This window comes from Harpia harpyja, chromosome 18 (genome assembly GCF_026419915.1).
Source record: "Harpia harpyja isolate bHarHar1 chromosome 18, bHarHar1 primary haplotype, whole genome shotgun sequence".
Lineage (NCBI taxonomy): Eukaryota > Metazoa > Chordata > Aves > Accipitriformes > Accipitridae > Harpia > Harpia harpyja.
The window spans coordinates 24,337,034-24,364,342 of record NC_068957.1 but is presented as its reverse complement, the minus strand read 5'-3'; the positions used below and the strand labels follow the sequence as shown (position 1 = coordinate 24,364,342).

Below are 27,309 nucleotides of genomic sequence, written 5' to 3'. Positions count from 1 at the left end.
TATGCTGCAACAGGAAGCCATTAGTCTGTCACAACATTGTATTCCATTGACATTCTCTAATTATACACTGTTATCTTGACATTATGCAGTTACAAAGTATCATCTTTGTGGTGACTGATATCAAGACAACACAGTGAACTTTATGTTTATTTTTTAGGTAAGGTTTATAACAGGAATAATTACAGTCTAATAGTTCTAGGTAATCAGATACAGCCCAGTCAGACCATTATGTGCCCTCAGCTGCACCTTAAACTTTTAATTCCTCTGCTAGCATCAGCTGAATGTCCAAGTGCTCCACACAGGTTAACAAGGTGTGTAAGAACAAGACAGAAAAGCATCCTCAAAGACATAGTCCCAGAACTTACACTAAAATATTTTGATTAGTACATTACGGTGCTTTAGGAAAAGAAATGATGGAGGTAAAGAAGGGACACTTACCTCCATTGACAGAGTGGGATCTATTGAGTGGAGGGTTTGGAAGAGTTTCTCCTTCATTAATTAGTCTCAGATCTTGCTCCCTCTGTAGCTCTCTGATCATTCCATCAAGGATACTCTCATCCTGGTCATTAGTTTGCTGCCCGATGACTTGTTCAACTACTTCACCATCACCTTGACAGGAATAAAGCCACAACTGCTTACAAAATGATTTCTGTTTTACTAAACACCATAGAAACAATCAAACTTAAAATTATGCACAATTGTCTGTCTGCTCTGCAAAACATCTGATCACCAGTTGGTCTTCTGCTCTCATATAATAAATGGAGGCAAAGTTTAAAAGAGAAGTTATAATAAAAACCTAAAATAAAAGACCACACATAAAATATAAACACAAACCCTTAAAAACAGCAGAAAGAAATAATGCTTCAGTAGGTAATAATGGAAGATCTCTTCTGGAGACCAGCATTTTGCAAAAGTTTATATCTACAAGGAAAAAACCTGTTTTAAGAAACAAAAGCTATTTTTTCAATATCTTTCTTACCTTCCTGCTTCCTTACTCACATACACAGTTACACTGAGGCTAATAGGACAATACTTCATGCATGCTGCCATACACCTGGTAGAAGTCCACAGATTTCAGAATACTGCAGTCTCCTCATCTTGCCTCCAGTCAGGGTAATTCCATACACTTCCTTTATGCCATAAAGCCACCCTATCTCCTCTTCTACCTCTATACTGAATTTAAACCACTAGTTTGAGAAGACAACTGAAACAAACAAATCCTTACAGCACTATCCTACTGAGCTGGTGCTCAATACTGTGCAATACATTTATTATGCATGAGTTTTAGACAGCATACCATTAGCTACGTATCCCAGCTGAGGAATAAGTTGTTCATCCTTGCAATTTTCCCTCCCTGGTACCAGCCGCTGGAATCTCGTGGGATGAGGATTTCCATCAACATCCACCAAGAATGGAGGAGGCATAAGATGTGGAGCCTGTTGAGTCTGTTCGTCCAACACATAGTTATTTGCATCACGGATCAGTGGTCGGTAATCCGTATGGAAGAACATCTGATCTGGAATCTGCAAGACAAGCAATCTAGTAAATAAATCAATGGCCATTTGCAGCTGTCTTGCTGCTTTGGAATGGCTCCCATACCACAACTCCTACACTTAGGATCAGCAGAAGAAATGTTATGACGGAGAACAGATTCCTACCACAAATGTGGTTTACTACCAAGGCCTGATGCAAAAATTCAATAGTAAAATATGCCAACAGAGGTGAACAGATAGAAGTTAATGCTTTGTTTCCCTGTCTAGAGATTCTCTTGTCTAAATCTTTTTGATTAAGGTAAACAGCAACTGCTTGACGATCTAATTACTATTTTGTCTGGGGCAGGGCAAGAGAATAAACTGTAACACAAATACTTCTAAGACAAAATTAGGTCAAGACACAGAAGAGTTTAAAATGAATTTAACCCACCTTTTCATAATATTTATTGCATCCAAACCCAAATAGTAGCAGATGTCCATGAGAGTCTGTGCAGGCAAAATGCTGTCCATCTGGTGAGAACTTGCAATCAAAAACAGCTCCATGGCCTTGGCCCTCAATCTGTATACAAGCACAGAGCATTCCTTTCACAATCATGCATTCTCTGCAAGAGCATTTTTACAAAAATTTCACCTGTGCTCCAAAAAGTATGTAATCCTAATTCGGTGTAATTTCTCATCTTGCTCGAGACTGATGTGCACTTATATTTTTTCCACTTAATTATTAAAGCTCCCCTGAACAATGAAGTAAAACCTTGCATTTTCTCTTTGTCCTGAAATTTCAGTACAACTTTTAATGCATGTTCTGAAACAATGACCTAGAAGTCTACATTTTATGTTAATGGAAGACATAGGGCAAGCCTGCACCAAAGATCTCAGACATGGCTCCGTACAAGCAGGTTTCACAGCCCCAAGTGCCAAGAGGCTAGCTCAGGTCCTGAAGCAGTACAGCTGCATTTGCTCAGCACTGGAACCAAACCAACAAACCTGGCACTGGGCGCATTAAGATAAATGCAGCACAGAGCCAACCATACCGTTTCCCAGACCACAGCATTGTGCTACAACACGCAGGCTTACTGGTTTTCATTGCTCTACCCTGGATGTCACTATAATCTTTTGCACGGTATAACCATGCCCATACACATGAATAATATTCAGATGTAACAGATCCCATGAAAGACTTGCTGCTACACTTACAATATGCAAAAACATACCTTGATATTGCTTACTGAAGAGTACATGGTTTTCTTTTTAGTATGTAGGAGTTTTCCCCTAATCCTGTTGTAACATTAGTCACAATAGGTATATAATGAAATCTGCTTTTGCCTTAAGATCAGTTTTACACAATTGTGGAAATAACTAACTAGCTAACTAACCAAATAAATAAATAAATAAAACCCCAACCCTTCCCTGATCATTCTTACCATGTTAAAGTAATTGCGAATTTTTGTTCCTTTGTCTATATCCCAAACAAAAATATTTCCATCGTGACCTGCCGAAAGTACAATCCTTTGGTCAAATGGATGGGCTTCCAGAACAAAAACTTCATCATCGTGACCCTGCAATGAAAGCATGGTGAAAAAGAAAGTAATATTTCTCCATGTAATATCTCCAAACACGCTAGTATTTAGTGTGAGGACATCTCAGTTCAGGTAGTCATCCATGACAGCTCAATTTACTGGATCTTAGACTAGAACTGTACTTAGTCAACATTTCTGTCAGAGGCTTGGCATTATCTCTGCCCACTTTGTAAGTGCCTCGGACTGCAGCTCAGCACAGCTGAGATGGACAGGGATGGGGAGGAGGAAGAAATCAGCAGCGAGGACAGCTGCGGCCCTCTAATCTGGGCACAAATGGTGGCCTTCAAAGGGCTCCCTTGTCACCCAGCAATCACCAGGGTCTAGCAGCATTTTGGTCATCAGCTCCTTTCCCCGTGATACATACTCCTCCCAATAAATATAAGACAGGTGGCATACTTCAAGACAAAACACTCCTCATCAGGGGGAATGATGATGCAGTTTAGCCTCAAATCATTTTCAGAGTTGAACTATAACCATTTGGGATTACCCACTTGAATTTTACTCACAGATAAGCTGTGAAGAAGCTGCCCTGTGGACGAGTTCCACACTTTGAGAAGGAAATTGTTGACTGCAGTGATGACAGTGGCATCGTATCTATCCCAAGCCACCATAGTAACTTTCAGTTTAGTCACCTTGTCCTCCCCAGATGCTACATTGTTCCTAAGGAAATCAATAATTTAAAGAAGAAATAAATCAGTAACGACATACAGAAACGTTTAACAGTGCTAATTCAGTATGAAATTAGGGACAGCATGGCTGCCACCACCGTGACTACTGGCTAATGCAGGAGAATGAAGGATGGCTTCTGTAGCAGTAAAAACCGGATAGAGAAAATATTCAGTACCACTAATATTTATAGAGTTTTATTTCCTTAAAAAGGACAAGTTTCTTTTCTGTTCTTCTTAAGCGATCACCCTTGCCTATCCCAATTCTTTCTTTCAAGCAATTCAGTTCTATCAAGTTTTTTCCTACAAGGCATTTTTCTTATCAGTCATTAATATGAGTAAATTCTATAATGAGCAAGAACGTGCTAAATAAATCCAAATCATACTTCGACAGCATATTGGGTTTTTGTGGCAAGGTTTTGATAGCAGAGAGGTTACAGGGGTGGCTTCTGTGAGAAGCTGCTAGAAGCTTCCCCTATGTCCGACAGAGCCAATGCCAGCCGGCTCCAAGACGGACCCGCCGCCGGCCAAGGCCGAGCCCATCAGTGATAGCGGTAGTGCCTCTGTGATAACATATTTAAGAAGGAAAAAAAAAGTTACAGCGGGCACAGAAACGGCAGCGGGAGAGAGGAGTGAGAACATGTAAGAGAAACAACCCTGCAGACACCAAGGTCAGTGCAGAAGGAGGGGCAGGAGGTGCTCCAGGCGCCGGAGCAGAGATTCCCCTGCAGCCCGTGGGGAAGACCACGGTGAGGCAGGCTGTCCCCCTGCAGCCCAGGGAGGTCCACGGTGGAGCAGATCTCCACCTGCAGCCCGGGGAGGACCCCACGCCGGAGCAGGGGGATGCCCGAAGGAGGCTGTGACCCCGTGGGAAGCCCGTGCTGGAGCAGGCTCCTGGCAGGACCTGCGGACCCGTGGAGAGAGGAGCCCACAGAGCAGGTTTGCTGGCAGGACTTGTGACCCCGTGGGGGACCCACGCTGGAGCAGTGTGCTCTTGAAGGACCGCACGCCGTGGAAGGGACCCACGCTGGAGCAGTTCATGAACAACTGCAGCCCGTGGGAAGGACCCACGTTGGAGAAGTTCGTGGAGGACTGTCTCCCATGGGTGGGACCCCACGCTGGAGCAGGGGAAGAGTGTGATGAGTCCTCCCCCTGAGGAGGATGAAGCAGCAGAAACAACATGTGATGAACTGACCGTAAACCCCATTCCCCGTCCCCCTGCGCCGCTGGGGGGTTGGTATAGAATCCAGGAGTGAAGTTGTGCCCGGGAAGAAGGGAGGGGTGGAGGGAAGGTGTTTTGAGATTTGGTTTTATTTCTCATTACCCTACTCTCGTTGATTGGCAATAAAGTTAATTTTCCCCAACTTGAGTCTGTTTTACCCGTGACAGTAATTGGTGAGTGATCTCTCCCTGTCCTTATCTCGATCCACGAGCCCTTTGTTGTATTTTCTCTCCCCTGCCCAGCTGAGGTGGGGGGAGTGATAGAATGGCTTTGGTGGGCACCTGGCATCCAGCCAGGGTTAACCCTCCACAGACAGCTAACTTATTAAAAATGTAACTATATGAAATATAAAGAATTCTGCAAAGCAAAATGCCTAATAGATTTCTCCATTTCTGCTTTTTGTTATTGTGCATATTCAATTACAAGGCCATTTACAGAAGTCACTTGAGGATCTCAAAAAGAAAAACTTGAAACCCTAACTGAACCTGAGAACCAAATCACCATATCTCACCTCTTACTTGAAAACTTAAGGAAAAGTACAATGTTAAGAAACATGCTGGACATATATATTAGCATATCAGCATGTGATCAATGAGGTTCTACTAAAACCTCTTTCTGTGAGATGAACTCTGTTTGACATTCTTACTTTGTATATAAAATACTAAATATTCCGCAACTATTGGAGTAGGGAACTACCAATGTATTAATCTTTTCTTTTGGGGCCTAATTAACTGTGTAACTTAACAGATAGAGCCACGGCATTTTCAATACACGAAAAACATGCACTGAAATTAACTCAAAATGGAAGTAAATAAATAGTTTTCAATACGATGGAAGATTTTGGTTTTTGTGTAAACGTGGCTATGAAGCGTATTCTGTTTCAGTTTGGTTTACCCTGTCATTTTAGTAGCCATATCCAGGACCACACTCTTCCAATCTTGCTGCTGATAGTGCCATATTCTTGCTGTTCCATCTCTGCTTCCACTGACAAATCTTAAGCTATGGAAAAAAAAAAAAGAAAAAAAAAGTAATGAAATTCTGAATAAGGATAAGTCACCGCTGCTTTTGGTCTAATACCCACATGCCCATCATAAGATCTTATTTTCTCACTATTCAGTAGCTTCGCTATGGAGTTTTCCATCCTCAGGAACAGTGTGGGCATGCTAAATCCTGTGGCAAGAATATTTAGGAGCTTGGCAGAGGACTTGTCATTCACCTTAGAAAACATCACTACAAGCACTTACTTTTATGTTACTCTGCAACAAACGTGCACACACACACATGTACACAGGTATATATATACTTGTCTTACTCTATATATGCCCACACATAGGCGTGTTTAACAACTCATAAAATATCCATGAACTACTGCCACAGGAAACAGGCAGCTACAGAACACTGGCAAGCCAAGAGCACACCCATTCACACCAGCACAGAAGCTAGAATGTATTTAATCTTTTTTCAACACTTATTCTTTATATTGTTTGTGCATCTCTGATCTAGAGAATGTAATTAAAAGACAGTGAGGTTACAATTTTCATATCAGATATTGTACGGTACAAAAGAGTTTATATCCCACAACATTAATTACATTTGGTTACAGCTAGCAGATGGCCTTGGAATGACTTCAATGTCGTAATTCATACAAGCTGCACATTCCCTTTTTAATGACATCAGCAAATCTCTGGAGCAGTTCATAGTGGCAGCAAAGAAAGAAAAACTGCATGCCAGGAGTCTAGCATAAATTATAATACATTAACTTAGGGAGAGGGTGAAGACAGGGAAGGGAAATACCCAAGTTGAACACAAGTAGGTAGCCCTGCCTGTGAAGTTGAATATGAGTATTTTCTTTTTTAAACTCCTCCTTGTTTAAAAAATTCAAGCATCCAGCAAATGCAGTTAGCTATATCATAATGCTTTGGCTATCAATGTCACAGAAATCATTTTTGTTGAGAATTTTTAAAAAAGCTCCTCAAGTAATACATTTTCATAGGATGGCCAACACCTTTAAAAATATATTCCTTTTACATACAAAATTACATGTAAAAGGCAAGCCTATTCAATTTTATTTTAATAAGAGATTGTTTCCCCTTTTCAGTTTCCCTGATCTGAATTTTTTCATCATGATGAAAAACGGTTAAAAAATGCTTGTGACAAGTTTATTTTCTTTTTGTTTTTACTTCTTTATATTAAGATAAAAAAGGAAGCTATCACTTTTCCATTAAAAGCATCACTATAGCATATAATTTTCAGTGACTATGTGACCTAATACCCCCACTGAGACCTGCGCTCTCACAGTGCTTGGAAGGAACTGTTAGTACAATTATAGCAGTACATTCCCACATAATTTTACATGACAAAGATCTCCAAGTACAGGTGCAGTTCCACTGGCAAAGCTACAGTTTTGCTTGGAAGGCTCCTGCTTGCACATATCCCTTAAACCTCCTGCCAAGCAAAATAAGGAATATGAGCAAAAGCTGGCATAAGCTCATTTACATTAACATGTTGATCACTAATCAAAGCTTGTCACGCCACCCTCCAACACAGCTGTGCTGCAGAAGTTTGACACACAAACATGCCTATAGGCACCTTTATACGTTTTATCATGAGCATCCTGACTTTCATTGCTGCATAAGAGATAGCATCCTGACTTAGCACAGTTTTAAAAACTGAAAGCTCTGCAGGTTGGAATGGTTCGCTTCATAAACTTTAAGACCACATGACTACTGTTATCATCTAAACCAATTAACTGGAAATTCACATATTTGCCTAGAAATTCACATATTTGCCAGGTATGTCATCAGAGATAAGTAAATTATTATGAATAATAAAGCAGACCAATTAACCAAGGACTGCGAGTTCAGAGAGCATGTGATGTGCGTGTAGAGTAACTGTCCCATATACTCAGTTCCAGAAACTAGTCAAAGTAAGTACTGTAGCTCATCATTAGTCACATAAATGAACACAGACTCACACAGTCTTCACTCCAGGAAATGTTAAGATTAACCCATTGAACGTGACACTTGGTGATGTTAAGCTATCCAGATGTACTGGTGACTCAGTGAAGACCAAAGATAGTGGGTTGCAAGGAGACACCACAAAAATATGGTAGGACACTACTGAAGTATTACATAAAAAAAATCCAAATCCTTGTAAAAAGCCAAACAATTGTAATGAGAAGAACACGTGTAAAGGAGAGTTTTAATTTCAAATGCAGACAAATTAAGCAGGGGAATTTTATCTACTAAGCATCTACTCCTGGATCCAAATTTGGGATGTGAGGATCAACTGCACCTTTACATCCCATTGAAGAGCTATTCTTTGCTTATTCCCCCTTGGAAGTAAGTCAGGTTTTTTGGGGTTGGTTTTTTCTGGCAATTTCAGAGTTACTAAAGTACAAGCTGAGGGATGAGGGCCTGTTTATTCATCCTATCATGTTTATCACTCTAGAACCTCACAGAAGTTGAGCTCTTATGAATTTTGAGTGTGTTTATGAAAACACTCTTCCCACATTTTTCAGAACTCTTGAGCACCAGAAGAGACAACTTTCTTTTTCAATGTGCCCAGAGAGGGACTTGCAAAAGAAATCATTCACCAAGGAATTAAATGAGACAGATAGTAAAGGGTGGATGGCCTTATGTTTCAGCAACATATCAGCAATGTCATATTATTTGGAAAATGTTTTCAAATTATGCTAATCGCTGGCTGCTTTCTGGTCCCCAGCTGGTATAAATGATACAGATAACATATGCAAGACAAGTAAATTTTAACAAAAAACCCAAACATATACATAATCTATCAACAACACTATCAGCTTCAACATGATTCTCATATGGATCATAAATAAGAGCACAGTGAAGTAATGAAAAAAAACCCCCAAACAAAACCCCCCAAGATAAAAGGTAGTTCTACAGTTCCTTGTTTTCATTATGCATGATACTCATCATTTAGATGCCACTATTTCCTTGATTTCCTTCCATTTCACTTCTGACAACACACCAAGTCTTATTTCCCCTTTCATGTTTATCTTCTTTTCATAAATGACTGCACTGAGTTTGTACATGCTTTCGGTCAGTGCAGACAGCATTGCTCAGATGCTAATCTAAGAGCATACTTTTTTGGAAGTCAGAGTGTCACATTCCCGTACTACTTACTACAGAGAGGACAGAGCAAGAGCAGTTGGTAAAGAAGTGGCCTCCTCATCCGTGCCCCAGTACAGAAACAAGGCAATATATCTGCTTTGAATGTAAAAGCTACCAAAAGTGCTACTGTCATTGGTAGCTTGGCCTCCCCTTTGCCTCTAACTTGGCCATCAGCACTGGCCATGGCTGGCAAACAGACATGTGGTACAGTCACCATGTTACCCCTTTTGTTTCCTGCAGCTCCAGAAAAAGATGCCCAAAAGTCACTAACTCAAACAACAGCCACACAGAAACAAACGTGTATGTGCTTATTTTTCATCTTGCTCTAACAGGACTGAAATGATAAAGCCAACAAGCTTTTTTCCCCCACATTTAACCTGATGTTCTAGTTAAGAAAAAATAAGAAAGAAAAGTAATTGAGAAACCAAATCCCTGATCCCATTATAAACAATGAATATACTCAGATGTTTTACCAGGTAAAAGCACCTCGCAACAGAGGCTCCTTTAATGAAGATCAGACCACAGCTCCTTGCAGACTTACTTGTCTGACCATCCATGTATGTGTAACAGTTCTAACTTTTGCTTCAAAGTACATTTATTATAATGCTCTTACTCCAGAAGTAACCCTTTCTGTATTTAACAAGGCTACCTGTGAAGTAAGACACTCTTACACAGAAAGGATACAAAATTTGGTTTCCAATTTGCTCAGTTTAAAAAAATACAAAAGAAAAGCACAGTTACAGAACATTTTTGTTGTTATAGCCGAAGGCAGCAAGTCCAAGTTTGTGGATATGACACACATCTCGCAATGTACTTTAAGCAATTTGTCTAGATTAATCAGAGCCCATTTGGTCCTGTTGCACCAAATTTTCTCTGACAAGTTATTTGGAAAATTAAATACCATAATTCTCATGTCAAAATCCCAGGACAGCCACTCACCTGTCACCATTGTTACAGAACTGGACTGCAACCACTTTGTCCTAAATAGGAGAGAGGAAAAAAATAGTTGTAAGTGCTTTGTAAGCTGAAACACTCATCCAAAAAGATCTTAACGATGAGCTTCTATTTAGCAAATTGCATCTTCCCCTACACCTCCTACAACATACTATCTTACAAATTCAAGAACAGAAAAGTCACATTTGAAGCTAAAACTTGCCCAGACACATTGTGTTAAACATTGAAATAGAAAACTTCAGAGAGGTGACGGTTTCGTGTTGCTCCAGAAGTAGCCCAGAGACAGAAACGATTTCTGACTCAGTCTCCCTGACACTTAGACCTTCAGGAGGAAGAAGCTGCAGCAGCTCTGTTCTTGCCTGAGCACAGTCTTCCTGCACAGTGCCACAGGACCGTACACACCCCGGGGTAAGCTCTGCCTGGGGAACTCTGCACCTTTTAGGCTCCACAGAGTTAGCAGGAATAAGGAACCTCAGGAGCTCACAAGGCCTGGTAGGTACAGCACTCAACAAGATGGAGAAAGAATCACTTAACCGAATAAATAATCACAGCAGATTTGCAATTTTTAGACCTAATGTTAAAGTGCATCAAAACATTTCATCAAAAAAATGCAAACCTTGGCTTTATTTCCACTTTTAAATTGTTGAGAAACAAATGTTATGTTTTAGACATGGTTTTGCAATTTTTTTATTTTGCTAAATACTTGTGTTGGCTACATGCATTTGCTATCTTCACTCCCACTGACCTCTCTAGCTCCTGATAACCAAGTGCCCAGTTCAGGATTTTTTTTCAGGGGTGGGCTGACAGAAGTCTGTGGTATGAAGAAGAGCAGACTTTCAAAAATAAAAGGAATTACGGTTTATTCCAAATCTGAACTGCTGAATATAGAAAACATTTTTTCTTTTGTGAGCAAAATACTTGTTAGATTTGTTGGTTTGGAGGTCTGAGACTTAAATGTGACACCCATGACTCCCACTGAAGTTCAGTGAATCAATTTAGACCTCACCTTTAATCCATAAAATATTGTTAAGGTGGGCAGCTGGGCTATTAAGGTTCAAAGACAAATGCTCTGAACTCCTCACAAGTGACAGCCCTATCAGTGTTGCTATAAGCTTGCCTTTCTGATATATTGTTTACCATGCACATAATAAATAACGCAATCATCACCTGCTCTCGGTAACAACTAAGAAATGAAGAAAGATTTGATATTGCTTTAGTGATGCTTCTTTATGGGGTTTCATTAAAACTGAAACATTCAACAGTTTTAATAAAAGCTATCAAGACTCGAACTTGAAAACTATCATTGAAAGTCATTGTACAGATATTTTAAATAGTTTGAGTTTTTACGAGAACCCTTCTGCATTACCTGAGAAAGGATGCTTTTAAGCTTGCTTTATTTTCTAAATGAAATTACCATCATGATCCAAAGTTTGACTGCACACTCTAAAACCAGAATTACTTTGTTTTTTCTTGTTATGCGGATTTGTGGTCACAACTAAAGTTAAATACTCAAGAGTAAATTTAATAGGAAAATTCACATCATGCATGAAAACTGCTTTAATTCTTCATTCCAACGTAGACTTTCTTCAAGAATATGGGAAAATCATCTAGTCCCTCAGTTTGCTGGGGGAATTAAATACATAAAGCATATTTTGCACACATCTCCTGCCTCAGAGGAATTTAAAAATAAACATACCACAAATTTTCAGGCATTTAAATACCAGAGTGTTGAGAGCCAGCTCAGCTCTAAAGACAGAAAACAAGTCAAATAGGATGTACAAAATCGAAGTTCCTGAAATAAGGTAAAGCCGGGGAAAAAAAGATTTGCTTTCCAATTTGTCTCTTACCGTATGAGATTCTAACTCAGCCATTTTCTCCGGAGATTCTGAGCCCAAATAATAAATTCTTATCACATGGTCAGTACTACCTGTTGCAATGAACATGCCACCTAAGAAAGACAGTGTTTTCTGTGAGAAGAAAAGCCATCCAAGGAACAACTGACTTTAATTACTGCTTTATTGTCAAAGCCGCAAACTACAGTTTTAAACAGAAAATTTCAATGTAATCAAAACATATGTCCTGAACAAAGCGGTTAACTCTGACAAATTCTGCTTTGATCTATATTTTCTCAGACCATATCAGCTTTGAACTATGAGCTCTACAATATTTTCCAGTTGCAAACCTTTCTGACCAAAGGAAGAGAATATTGCAAGTTACAACATTCATCCAACAAACTATTCTGCTTTGCCTCAGAAATTAACACAGCGTTCTTCATCAGCCTATGTGGAAAATTAGATGGTGAATAGTTTCATGTTCTCACTGGTAAATATCAAAGAAAATACTTAAGCACACCTTCAACATCTGTTTGACACACATCAGAGAAATTATGGCTGAATCAGGAGTCAGTGATTAAGCTATTTTCTTGTAATGTTTGTTCTATTTACAATTTTGCACAAAAAGGGCACTATTGTGTAGTTTACTGCATTGAAATGGTTTTAGTTATTTCAGGATTTCTGGTTTTAAAAAAGGATTGTGGGCAAGGCTCACATGACTCTAGAACAGCTCTCAATTTCAGATAGCAAAAATTAATGAGAAATTACATAATTTTGTTTCTAAAAATCACTATTTTTGAGAATTCAAAGCCACAACAAAGGATGTCAGTTAAGCTAACATTTTCAAATACATCGAAATGATCCTCCCAGAACTTAGCCAAATTTGGAAGATTAGCAAAAGTGTAACCTTCGAACAGAGGCCACCTGTCTGCCAGATTTCAAGAACTTTTCACTCAAAAACTTTACAAGATAAAACCTTGAAAGGACGTTACAAAGAAAAATCTCTGATGTGCAAAACAACAGACTGAAAGCATAGTCTTCCTTGGAAGTAAATCAAGACATTTTATCTTAAATTATAGAAAAAAAAAAAGAGAGAAAAAGCAGGTTGAGGCAGATGCTTAGCATGGAAAATTTCAAACAATCACAATTTGACAGTGCTATAATTAACTGAAAAGGGGTTTAATACCATTTGTATTAAAAAAGAAGTAACGGTCCTGTCACCAAAGGAATTATAGTTCATAAAATACTTTCAGCTACCTTACAATGCATACGTACCGGAACTGAAAGATGAACAAGATATCTGAACACCAGGCCTGGACCTCTCTGCAAATTTTACAGGGCGATCCCTATATGCAACAACACAACATTTTTACTTTTCATTACTTTATTCCGATGCCGTTCAACAAGAATAGTGCACTGCAGCTCAGCAGGTTAAGGTCAGTTGGCCCATCCTAAGTCTCTTTATTTCAGAATTCTCACCTAAGCTTGCTAAAACTTATTTTTCATTTTAGTAATTTTCTTCCTTAATTTAGTAAGAAAACTATCATTTTCTAAATTGAAAAGAGTATTTAACTTATTTATCACGATACTCACCAATTCAAATCTATTTAAAACAGAACCTGGCGAACGGTTAGTCTAATAACATTTACTCCCTATTGAGTATGAGTTTGATGTCATCTACATATGTGTGGTGTTCTGATTAAAAGCAAATAAATTCTTCTGCCTGTACATTTTGGACAAGGATTTAATCCTAAACGTAAAAGCTGAAAGTTCTTCCACAACACTGGCTTGCAAAGCACAAAACCCAGAAATAATAGCCCTGATCTCTGCCTCCCCTATGGGTTGTAATGCCATAGACTCCCTGAAAGCTCTCCCTGCCCCACACACTGGTATGGCACTCCTGCACAGCGTGTCTATGGGAGAACATATCCCGAGAAACTTGTTTATTGAGAAAGAACATGCCCTTATTTAATTATCTCAGCATTCCTCTCCATGCTAAAACTCAAAATAAATTCGTCCTTTATTCAAGATAATTATAATTATCTAAACAGGCTTACTTAAATTTCATGGTGTTAGCGTGCCACTGCCAGAAACAGATTGTTCCGTCAGCACCAGTAGAAGTGAGGTATCGTGTTGTTCCTTTCCTTGCCGGAGAGAACTAAAAATAAAGTTGTAACAGTTAAACCAACTAATTTCTTTCTCCCCTTACATGCTGGAAACTTGTAAATGGATGTTGATACGAATCTTTTTCACGAACATATTAGCTTTCTCACCGGGAGTACAGAGAGCAGTATGAGGGATAATCACAGAATCTGAGCTTCCATAAAAATAAAGCTGAGGAAATGGAAAACACCTACATTTTGACTAGCAAGTCTTTGTTTCTACCACACAAAAGTTAGTAAATTGGAGAAATGAAACAAGCCTAGACCCTTTTAATGGGGCAACAAGATGAGGAATTACTTCTTTCTGTGATAGGACTGGATCAAATATGGTAACAAAGACAAAAATGATTCCTGCATCCAAGCCCAACAAAAACCAGCAGCACAGTAGGACTTCCACTCCCTCCTTCTTCCTGAACCTCTCCTCTGCCTCTCTAAGGAGTAGGAAATCTTTTCATTCCAAAGTCTCTCACTTTAATTTCGTAACTGCAGCAATACCTTTAAACCTCTGGCTATCTGGTTTTTGATAAAGGGATCAAGCACTGGTTCCTCAAAAAGCCATAACTGATCGTGATTATTCTCTAAATTACCAGAGTTTTACAAAAAGCTTGTGAGTGATGCATTAACATATCACATTAACAAATAATATACAAAACTAGGTTGTAAAATATGTCTCCAAAACAATCACCTTAAAGTAACTAACTTGTGGCATAGTGAAAATCAGATGAAATTGGAAGTGTAGGCAAGAGGGGGAGAAATGAGACTCCCAGGGACTACTGGCATGTTGGAGAAGACTGTGATGAATCTAAGGCAGCAGGGCTCCAGAACAGAGGGATTCTCGTTCCCCATGTGTTCTCCCCTCTATGTGCATAACCTGCGAAATTGCAGGGATTGTCTTTTTTATCCTGGAATTTTGTTTTGTTGGAGGTTTCTGCCTGGCAGTTGTGGGTTTTTTAAAGCAAATAAACTGCAAATTACTAGCCATTATTGACTGTGCCACCACTAGACAACTGGGTGCTGGCAGTTTAGTCTTTTTTTCTTTGCCCTGCTCCGCTATTGCTCACTGGGCACTTGCCACACAACTGAAACTGCATGGGCACAAGCACAGATTCTCTGCAAACCCTGATCTGTCCTGTACTGCAGCTGCTGCAGTGTCTATGTATGGTACAATGTCCAGAATGGCTCTTTATGGTACAGGCTAAGATAACGAGCAAATAAGCAATGTGGAATAAGGATTTTCAGCTGACAGTATTCCTCTGGAATATAAACATTCTCTGCGAACACACGACTGTTGGTTCAACCGCTATGCAAGGACTACCACCAGAGATGCCAGCCATGTCTCCCTGGCTCAGCTAGTTGATCTGATGCTCTCGGTAACCATGCATTTGCTAGATCTAAGGAAGCAGCAATGGGACCACATAGTTAAAGGCAGCTGGAAGAAGCAGGATCATCCCCTCAGGCAGTTGTTGGCCACTGCACAGGACTGAGTTTGCCAGGAAAAAACGCCCTCGAGTTGGGGCAAACCTAGGCGCCAGAGATGAAAAGATATACTTGATCCCCGATTGCTAAGCCACATCTCTTAGTACCATTTTAATTCAAGGGTTTAGGAAAAAAATGTCATTCCTTACCTGTATGGAAGTAATGGAAGCTGAATGGCCCTGCAGCACTGCGACTGGGGCACAGGTTCGAAGACACCATACTCGGACTACTTTATCACAACTGCCTGCAGCAAGCAGCGTGTTCTCGTAGTTAACAGCCATGTCAGAAATTTCAGCTGAGTGTCCTCGCAACGTTGAGAGCAGGCGCCCATCATCTGTAGCCCAGATTTTGACCAAACAATCATCTGACCCCTAATGGCACACAAAAATTTCCAAAGATTATATAAAATAACATACATGTTTTATGTGTGCGTAATACACATGTGCACTGTAGACAAACAGGTATCTAAAGCACTATTGCGTCATGAACCTGCCAGAAGAACAACTTCAGTGGGATTCCACAGAGGCACAACTACCTGAGTTTGGGAATCACCTTGTGGGGTCAGGGATTTAGATATTTTTAAAACAGAAGCCACTGTCTTATGTTTCATACTAAGATATGATTACTGCTGTTAATACAACTCCTCTCAGTACAGTTCGGTAGTAATTAAAGTAAATTTAAGAAGATAAAATGTTTCATTACATACTACCAAAAGACCTATTTATCTGTGTGAACCAGATCAAGCCAGTAGTAAAATCAAAGTGATCATAAGACTTAAGCTCTAAGGAAAAAGAGCACTTAAGCATCTGAGGGATCTCAGAGCCTCTGCTGTGCTCCTGAAGCTGTAAGGCAGCTGTACCATGAGGTTCAATTTCTGTTAACGGAAGAAAGTTGGACCACTCAAAGAAAGAAACCGTGCAACATCACATGCAACTGAAATGCTATGTCAGTGAGATTTCAGTTCAGGACAGGACACAATTCAAAAGCATATCCAATGCATATCACTGTAAAATATTTTTACTTATAGTAGCAGCTACCTAATTTCATACTCAATCCCAATATTACCAAGAATTTTTAGACAGTTCACAGACCTTTCCACTATTCAGATACTACAAAGAATACTAACACTAGGGGCTAGGATTGCTACTATATATTCAGGAACATAACACAATAAAACTAACTGCAGTATCAACATCATTTGACTTTAAATTACATTTTATTAACTGCAGCTAAATTTGAACACAAATCACTTTCAGTTCTTCATATAACTGCAGATGAGAAAGATTTCTTTATGGCATAAACAAAAATGGAAGGGCCCTCACTGTGACCCAGAGTAATTATCATTAACAACATCTCTACCTGACCAATTTATAATGAGTGGAGAAGCTAGCAAGAACACAAAGACAACAATTAGCCTGCCAGATAATCTGTTTCTAAACTCCTATTGATAAGAGACAAGGGCAAAGACAAGACAGAGATTAACATTAACAGTTAAAAGATGCATTATTAATTTGAAAAAGCTGTTCATTTTTAAATATGCACAACAAAAAGCAAGGGCAGTATCACAGAAATGTATGTTAATATATTCTGGAGAAAAACTTAAACTAATATTCATATATTCACTGACGTACTACAAGTTCTAGAAAGTAAATTTAGTTGAGAAGTAAATTGCAGATGAAGTAATGAGGTCTTCTATTCATCAACAAGTTTTTACTGAAATGTAAGGAAAGGATTGCCAGCATTTCCAAGGTTACCAAAAGGTAAAACGTAGTTTTAAAAAAAGTGTTAAGATTTAACCCAGCAAGCAGCATGCAAATTAAATCCAAATCCCAGAATACTGCAGGTGCCATTCAGCAAGAAAGATGATAAATAAAGAAGAATGAGCACGTCTCAAGTGAGGGTTGCAAGCTTTGGACCGGAACAATCCTGCTGTAAGGTTCTACATGGGGAAGCAAATAGCTGACTAAGTTTCAGTCTACCAGAGCCATGAGCAATTTTAAAATACCAAGTCAAGTGAAAAGTGAAAATTAGCATAGAAAGAGATGGGTTTTCCATACATTTAAAGATTTTTCTTCCCTTCTTTTTCTGGAAGCCATGTCTGCATCTCAATCAGTGACTAAAAGGCTGTTGCAGGACTCAAGAAAGAAAGAAAGAAATCAAACCAAGCAAAGCAATCTTCCAAGAAAAGTAAAATTTTTAAACTTACTGTAAAAATTCTTCTCCCACTGCGATCAAAGGCTATACAATAAACAGATGATAGATGTCCCAAAATCCTCTTATGCATTTTCATGTGTTGGTAGGTGGACGTTGGGAACAAGTGGCTGAAACGTCCATATCCAGTTAATTGCCTGGCAGAAATTATATTTACTGGGAGAGAAAAACAAAACAAGAGGAAAACTAATACATTAATTTTGACCAGAGCTCAAAGTAAATAAATATTAAATCAAATATAATATTTGGTAACAGCTTTATTATTATAATCCATAAATTGGAGCCCCTTCCACCTTATCAGAACATTCTATACAGTCTTGTAAAAAGAAAGCCCACTGCTGATGAAGCCTTTCAACATCTACCACACCACACACTGCACCTGCTTTCTTATACAAAAATTAAAGCAAAATAAAGAGTTCCCATCACAGCTAGAAGTTATTCCAAGTGTTCAATTCATGAACAGGCAACAGGTACATTTATTCTGTATGGATTTGGCAAACATGGTATTAGTAACATATAATTTCCTTAAAACAATTACGACAAATTTATTTTTGGAGTATAATAATAGTTTAAGTGCTTTTTTTGTGATCAAAATCCTTCTTTGAAATGAGTTCCAGATCATACGTGAGGGTCAATGGTCTTCCACGTGTTCCTCACAAAACCTCTCTCATTATAAGCAGCAGCAGCAACATCGATGCATTTCTATGGCAATGTAACTGAAGAATAAGAAATATGTGGCACCAATGGAAAAAGCCCCAGTCAAAAGAATGGCAAGCACAAGAAAAAACTGCAACAACAACAAATTATTTCATATTGCTAAACCTAGGAGTGCTTACAAGAACAGCCTGAAATCTAAATACAGAAAAACATCATGTAAAAAAGCACTGTTAGCAGTTTCACTGATGATAACTATGAATCTTTCCACTAGACAAGAAAAGGAGAAAACAGGCACTCATGTGCCTTTGCTGCCTTATGGCTGTAGAATACAGAAAGATCCTAATTCTAATCTTTGATTTGATGCATAATCTGAGATCATTTGGGGTATTGAATTTCACCTATCCTAATTTATACCACTTGAACTTTGGATTTTAAAGTTTTGAGAGTTTTTCTTCAATGGCACTTAAGGATCTAACATTGCTATATCGGTGGGTTTTGCTGAGTCCTTGCGATAGCAGGCTCCCCGAAGAAACCCCTTATCTTGTCTACTGCACATTGAAGTAGGCAGGGCTTCACAGGAGCGGCACGAAGCTCTTTAGTGCCTTTCAGTCCTTTAGTTTAAAAGTACAGTGAACAACTTGACCCATTTTCTTAATTGTATCATCGTATCATTGCCTATCTACACAAAAAAGATTATGGAACACGTTAAAAAAAAAAATCTACAAAGTCAAGAAGCATCATTTCAAAGGGTTACTAACCCATAACACTTCTGTAAATTTACGCAATTGAAGTATTTATATGCAAGCAGAGAGATAAATGGGCAAGGAAAATAAATTGTTTCCAGATTTGCAGAAAGTATTTTCATTTCTCAGTTTTATGCTCTGAAATTTGGACTATTTTTAATCACTCAATGCAACTGAAACACTACATACGAGAAAAAAAAAGTTCCATAAAAGGTGGAGATGCTTGCAAAAGTCGTCAGGCTCCCAGCGTGACCTCACCTTCAGTCAATATTTGTTTTTCATGTAAAAACACATATTCAGCAATACTAAAAAAGCAAAACACACTAAACCAAATTAATTTACTATTAACCTACTATTCAATTGATACCTGATATTACAGAGGAACTGTTACATGAAACTGTCTCCCCTAGCAAAGTAAAAATGAAATCTTTAACCCTTTTTCCCCACAGGAAGGCACAGAGATCCTGTAGTGATAAATGCTGTACAAAGGTACCGTCAGGTTTGCCTACACATTACTCTGTTTACTATTTAGGTATGCCATCTTAAAAGTTAAGTTCTTAAAAATATTACACCTCCCTTTCCCCCACACTGTGGACACTGTTACGACAACACAGAGATGTAGTTGTTTAGCAATATGGTAACTCTGCTGTGCCTTTCAATGCTTAAATCACTTAAGTAAATAATAACAGTGTATCTGCCTTTAAACAATTTCAGATGGCTTTGAACACTTTTTTTTTTAAGCACACAAAGAACTGCGTGAATCAAAAAGGTATACTCGCATCTCAAAATATTCCCAATAATCACAATACTTTCTGCATACTACAGTGTTCCTATGCAATCCTTCTGAAAATTTACCGCTGCTGTTTGTTGTAAATCACATGAAGGAAACTCTAAAAGGTACAGCGAATAGTCAGGCACCTAACTCACACAGCCTTTCATTTGGCCCTTGGCGCCTAACTTTTCCGGTCGATTCCCAGACTTGCAATCAGTTCAGCTTCAGAGGATGTGAAAGTAATTTCACTTTTTTCTGTGTCTATTTCCCTATTTGCACAATGGGGACAAGACTCCTCAGTCTCCCATGGATAATTAAAGAATAAAAAGCACTGCTTATGAAACGCTTCAATCACAAGTTTCAGAGAAATACAGAACTACCATCTTTATCAAAGCAACAGCATCTTTGAACAAAAAGTAGCATGTATTCAATGTATCTGATCCTCACTATAAAAATGCTTAGGGCATACCAGAAACCTATGCCACACACGCAAAGCTGTGACTGAGATTTTTGTCTTCCCACACTTTATAAACTATCACTGCCTTCAAAGGCACTGCAAAGTAAAAACCCGCAACGAAACAAAACAAACCACCCCAGTTCCAGTTCTCCTATTTTTTGGTGGAAGATTAATACACAATATCTAAATAGGGAATTACCCACACATGACAAAAATCCCCATGAACTTTGTTTTCTTCAGTACAATAAAGTTATTGCACTCATAAGGCCTAAAAGCACTAAAAACCCACCCAATTCCCACACAGAGAAGTAGCAACATAGTAGCCCTAAAAACTTTTAGCAACCTATCTAATTAGCTGCTGTACTTCATGCTATACTGGGCGTAAGAGCTGCCAAGTCTACCCCCTCACTATTCCCTGCCAGGAAAAACTCTGAAAACTGCATTGATGTTATTTCACATAAAAAGTGAGCATATCTAGCCTTCTTGTTAAAAAAAGTAAGTTAGTTTTGTCCACAAACAGAAGGGCCACCTTCTCAGATGAAGTTCCTCACTTCCAGCTGCTGAAATGCCTCCTACCTCGGTGCAGAAATGCCTCCGATGCTGCCATGAGAGGTGGGCTTTCTCTCCCTGCTCCCACCTCGGCACCAGCAGAGCCAGCTCCTGGCATGCTGGGGAAAGCCCTGGCTTACAGACGCACACCAGTGCTTCCTCGAACTGCCAACCTGTCGTACTAACCGAGGGTGACATGGTAAAATGCATGCATTTTTCTCTTTCTTTCTCACAGTCCTTGGTCCTTGAAGATCACACCTTCAGGAAAATTAGAGTTCTTAGTGCAAGTATGGGCACAGTTGCAGGGGGCAGAGGGGAGCCATACACGCTGTACAACAGTAATTCTTGAATCACAATCCATTCTACTAGCAGTAACAGCACAAATGTAAAAACCCTTGCAAGAAAGCTCACCTAGGAAGGATAAAACCAAAACCCTGCAACAATAACCCATCAGTGAAAACGAAATTTAAAAAACAATCATCAGGCATCACAAATTTCAAAGTTAAGTCACAGCTTCAGAAGGAATTAAAAGATTTCAGCATGGACAAAGTCACCTAGCTGCAGCAGTTTTCAAACTGCTTCAATTCTTCCTCTCCCTATAAACCCTTGCCTCACTCCAGTTTTTGCAAGCAAAAAATAGAAAACAGAATAATAGTACAAACATTTGTCTTAAAAATAGTTTCTCTAGTATCAATGGTGATGACTTCACATACTATTTTACCCTCTGAAATAAGCACTACAACTTCATAAAGAGGACATAACATCTTACATAGCCAGGTCATGGGATGAGTAAACTGTGACCTCATCGCAGGGCCTGATCAAGCATGAAGATTGGGTACCACTCACAGTGTGCAGAAGAAACACAAGTCTCGATTTCGTAAGAACGCTGGGAAATAAACACAGTTGGCTCACACATGCAAAATATCTTCTCAGAGAGTGGATGTGTGGCCACAAAGACAGCTAGACCCAGTAAAAGCACCAAAAGAACAAAGTGTTCCAGCTTTCATAGCTGCTGACCTCACGGAACTCATTTACAGCAGAGAAACATCATTGATTTCTGACCTCATCAGAGCACTGCTATTTGGCAGGCCTAAGGTAGCTGGATCACCTTGACTGTAAATTTCCATAGAGCTGAATTGCTTGTTCATTGGGACTACGCAATGAACTTTCTGGTTTCAAATTCTCTGTTATTTTCACTAACAACTGTTACCCACATAAAGATTTTCATACTCGGGTTAGAACAGCTCTGGTAATCAACAAAAGAGGGAAAACCACCTTCTTTCTAATCTGCTTTGTGTTGCCTGCCAAAAAAAAAAAAAAAAAAGTCCTGACAAAATCAAAGTAGTATTCAAAAGCAAGTTTATCATATGTGAGTAACTCCCATTGCTGAGGTACTGTATGACCGATCTTTCAGCTTTCTGACTGGAAGAGCACAAAGGGTGTCCTAAACATACCACTACTGCAAAACCTGCAAAGAAACAGTCTAAAAGACCATCATCACTGTATTCACCTTGTTATCCTGTCAGCAGCATAAAGCTACGACAGCATTTTTCCCTTCCTCTCCTCCCCCAGCAGATCACCACAGACCTCCAAGACTCAACACACAAACAACATGTGCCTGAGAACGACTTCCACAGGTCAGCACTTTCTCGGAGACTCCCCCAGCCAGAAGATTCCTGGCTCTGCACAAACATGCTGGGAAAAGGCAACACTGATTTCTTGCTCCAGTTCCACTGTCCATGACCTTTTATTTTGGAGTACAGATCACAAGGTCGCATCCCAACCCCAACCAGATGGAAAGGCAAACCACTGCAGCTACCGACTCTTCCAGCTGGGAGGGCAACCACAAGTAATCCCATTCTCACAGCAGAAAAACACACTTCTGGTGGTAAGCTTAAATCTTTATTACTGGAAGGGAAACAATGTAAGAATATTTTTAGCTGCTAGTTCTATACCTTATTTACCAGTCTACACTGGCAATTACATAATCATTACATCTCACTCGTGAACACAAATTATTATGGGTGTCTATTACTTCAGCCCAACTACTTCAGCAAGTAATTCCAGAAAACTCAATCTAAGCCAGCACACTATGGGAACTCACAATTACACCAAAATATTAAAGAGGCTGGGAATACTTCTTCACCTTGTATTTTAGAACAAGACACACACACACACACACACTGCAGGATCTGTGGCTGTCACTACTCACCAGAAAAATGCACCCGTTTTGCACAAATATACACAGAAGAATTTTGTGACTTCCACTTCATGATTAAGAATGGGAAATCCCAAAACCAAACTCCTGCCTCCTGTACAGCTTAAGTATAGTCAACTTCTTATTTTAATCTTTAGATGCATTTTCCTCTCCTACTAGTAGTTTATGTATCTACACCAAGGAGGACTGTATTCTTCCCAGAACCCATACTTATAGAAATTCATTCCTGGCTATAAAAGACCCTTTTCCATATAACACCTTTGCATTTCTTAAAAAATGATTCATAGGAAAACACCAAAATCAACAAATCATTCTGTTCTCTAAGTCACTAAACAGTCACCAAGCAAGCAGTGCAGACCTTTGTCATGAAAGCATGACAAATGCTGAAGTCCAATCTGCTAGTATGGTTCATTAATAATACTGCATATTCCAAAACCACATGGTCTGATTCTCCTCTTATGAAAGAACTGATCCAGGAGTCCTTACAGAAATACAACTACAGAAGTTGAGTGTGTGCAATAAATCTATAATCTAGCCTACTGGTAATCCATCAGCCCAACTGCTAACAATAAAATAACTGCAGAACCAGCCTAAAAGAATAAATACATAGATGTGTACAGAAGTAACCATACTAATATATGGAAATAGTTTTCTTTTTTTAACGTCCACAGTATGACTCATAAATTATCTGACAAAAGCAGGAAAAGTACTAATGCAATAGTTCCCTACGCACTAGTTCCAGGCAAATGGCCATTTCTTTTTCATACAGAAGACCCATAATTAACTTTGCTATTCCATCACACTGCTGCCACAACACCACAGACCTTATGCAAAGCGTGCTATCGATTTCAACCACAAACAGCCCAGGCTTTGTCACTTTTGTGTCTGACAAAGATCAATTTTTAGTAATGAGAGAGAAAGCGCAGAAGCACAAATAGAGGAACAGACGTGGTAGAAACAGAAGACTGCCATCATCATCCCTACGTCTCCAAAGGGATGGGAGAAACATACGTGAATGGATTCCCTAAGAAACCAGGAAAAGTCTATATATTTGCACAAACACTAACATGGTAAATACAGATCAAATACCCTAATAAGACACAAATCATGACCAACAGGACTTATATTTATGCCTGTAAGAATCAAATTTGTTTGCTATAAAAATAGTTAATGAAAGTTCAGACCATACAAGGAAAATACTTTTCAGTTCAAGCAAAACAGAGAAGCTCTTTGATGATATGTAAGCTGAATGCCTACGTATATCTATGCTTTATACAAGCTCTTTATCCAACTATGTGGACAAGTGAAACTGAAGTAATACAAATGTTGGTTTGGTGATTATTTCCTTTTTGAACAGGGATGTTGCAAGCCGTCTGTTTTCTGTCATAATCGAACTAAAATGAATTCTTGAGTCAAAAAAGTTCCCTGGGAGCCAGGCGCTGTGTTCTGGCTAAGATTCCTGAATGAAAAGATCGTCTACATGCTCCTGTGACCATGCCTATTCAATATTATAAGCATATGTACATATTATGTAGGTGTATAATAAAAAAATACTCAAGCACATTGAGCTCTGAACAGGAAGTTAACGTGCAAAGCTTTTCAACTTGGCCGCAATGTTTTAACATGTGTACACACATTATGGAATATCCAAGCCTAAGTAATACGAAAAGGGTTATTCTGCTGTCAGTGAGAAACCTTTTTCAGACTAATTCACAGTGAAATGTCAAAAAAGCCATTAATGCAAACCCATACCAGTGTTTCACTCAGTAAGAGTAACTTTCAGCTGGAACAGTAATAAAAATACAGAGAAGAAAAAAAAAACCAACAAAAAACACCTTATGTATGTTTCAGAACTCACCCACGTTCGGTGGTTTCCCATAATTTACAGGTAGTTCGGGAGGCCGGCCCCTGTGAAGAGCTGCAAATGCAGATCCTTTCCATAGCGTATGTCTGAAGTCTGTACCGGCAAGATTAACAGCAGGTTAGTGAAACAATCGGCCAAACCAGGTCCAGCTGACCTATTCTTCTTAGAATCAAGAGCATCAAGCACCACTCCTAGCATCCCAAAATGAAATTTTGTCTTTTTAAATAGTTTGTCAGAGATCTAACACTTAAAGGAGATTGCTACTCTGATTTCTAGTTCCTAAGCAATATAACGGTAAATGGTTTCAGCTTATTTTTGCTTCATTTTGGTGAGTAGGGAGCGTAAACCGACGGAAAGAAAAAGAGAATGGAAAAAAGCGGGTGCACTTTGTATTGAGACAAGATTGAACTTCGGCATGCTTTTAGTCCTTCGGCAATCCCAACACATACAGGACCTCTTCTTATGAGCTGTACATTTGAGAACACGCATACACGCACACATTTGCTCCCTGAAAGTGGGAAAAGTGAGATTTTTTTCAATATATCTGTTTTCCTGCAATTGGTGGCAATATGCCCTTGTTTCAGATTCTCCTCTGCACCCCACCCCCCCAAAAAAATTGTTTTTAAAATGAAGACTGTTTTCTTTAAAGACTCTCCAGCTATCTGCTGCCAACTGGCCTCAGAGAGCCTTCTCTCTAGAACAATAGTGATTTTTCTGAGACTGTTCAGAGTGCCTCAGAAATTAGACCTGGACTTCTTCCATTTCTGGCCATCTGGAAAGAGAGAAATGAGCTTCCATGGTGAATAAGGACTGAAACAGAAGGATAGTGCCACAGATTGGTGGATCTGTGTATCACCCTTTAGATCTCTGAATATGAAGTGCACAAGCTTACGTGACTCAAAGAGACTCCCGAGAGCACCTTCTGATTAAAATCCAAACTGTACCACAGAGTATTACAACCATACACATTAAAAACAGCACTGATGCTCTCTAAAATAGATCAAAATACCTATAAATACTAACAGTAAATGGAAACTTCATACTGATGCACAACTAGAGGGAGCGGAAATCCATGTATTTCAACTTTGAAAAAGGTATGCTGTTTCATATTAGCGAGCGTGGTTTACACACCAAATGGCACAACATCGCAGCACCTTTTTCTGAAGGGGAAAAAGCTGCACCATTAATCTAGTAGAAATCTCTTTGCAATGAATTTATCACACGGCTTAGGAAGCACTGCATCTTTCAGTGATTCATCTAGCCTCTGTCCCCTAATTCGCCTAAGAAACTTCTGTTTCCCTGCACAAAAATGTTTATTTTCTCTTTACGTTTTGTTGCTGTTTTCTTCTAAGATGCAAACTGAATGTGAAATGAAGAAATGTTTCTCTGCAGACCTCCCTGCAAACCTCAAGTTCTCCACCCTGTTACAGCAAAGCACAGGCCAAACAAGACTCAGCCCCAAAACTTTGCGTAAGGAAATGTGTTTGCAAACAGCACATCCCTCCAGGTGATATCCAGTGGATCAGCAGAATGCTACAGTCCTTGTTAGCATCAGAGTGTGACTTCACAGCATGCAGTAAATTAAGTGCTCAACTGCCACTGAAACAGGAAGGTCCTGCTCTCCCATCCCTGCTCCTCTCCCAGAACGATGCTCCGGCTGCCTGTGCCACCTCCAGCACTCTGATCCTTCCAAGAGCTAATTTAATTCACTACAACAGCAATAACAAATTTTGCAACATTTTAGCTCTCTGAATCAGCACATCACAGGATCAAGTAAGTTCTGGCTCCTACAGGGACGAAGTGGCAGGGACGTGGAGTGAGGAGGAAAGGGAGGAACCACTCTTTTCAATAGCAGATGGCTCTCAGATCTGTTTAGTTTTAACACAAAACTGTGCTCTCAGGATCATTATCTGAAGCAGAGCAGTTTTTCAAAAGGAGTAGGACTGGTGCTCTATTCATGAAAGGAAAGGGGGCTTTCATTCAAATTAACTTGAAGCAAGGACAAACAGGAATTACCACGGAAGAATCAGTCTCGCCTTCTCCCACCCTCTAACTGCTGCCCCAAATGCCACCCTGCCCTTGAAGCCGACACAGCTGCCTGCGTGGCCAGGGAATCAAATAACAGAACAAATGGAACAAATCAGCCTGAAAAACAGCCCAGCAAAATATACAGACTGCTGGGTTATTTTAGACACAGGCATATGTAAATGAAAAAAATGGCTGTACTTCAGATGGATCAAATCTCTAATCCAGTTTATCACACCATTTACACAAACACCAGTCCAGCACACTGGGGAGGAGAGGTAGAGGAAGCA

General features: G+C 39.4%; 1 protein-coding gene across 2 annotated transcripts in view; it reads right to left on the bottom strand.

Moving 5' to 3' along the window:
- Positions 1-27,309, bottom strand: part of BRWD3 (bromodomain and WD repeat domain containing 3) — a 64,159-nt gene that overhangs the window by 26,601 nt on the left and 10,249 nt on the right. For both annotated transcript variants that reach the window (XM_052814112.1, XM_052814113.1), the window contains 13 exons: positions 24,989-25,087; positions 17,730-17,890; positions 15,673-15,894; positions 13,943-14,043; positions 13,161-13,231; positions 11,901-12,001; positions 10,039-10,079; positions 5,852-5,956; positions 3,577-3,730; positions 2,915-3,049; positions 1,924-2,052; positions 1,298-1,523; positions 439-609 (listed from right to left, as the gene is read on the bottom strand). In XM_052814112.1, the coding sequence (XP_052670072.1) occupies positions 439-609; positions 1,298-1,523; positions 1,924-2,052; positions 2,915-3,049; positions 3,577-3,730; positions 5,852-5,956; positions 10,039-10,079; positions 11,901-12,001; positions 13,161-13,231; positions 13,943-14,043; positions 15,673-15,894; positions 17,730-17,890; positions 24,989-25,087 (1,716 nt within the window). The remainder of the gene's footprint in view (positions 1-438; positions 610-1,297; positions 1,524-1,923; positions 2,053-2,914; positions 3,050-3,576; positions 3,731-5,851; positions 5,957-10,038; positions 10,080-11,900; positions 12,002-13,160; positions 13,232-13,942; positions 14,044-15,672; positions 15,895-17,729; positions 17,891-24,988; positions 25,088-27,309) is intronic.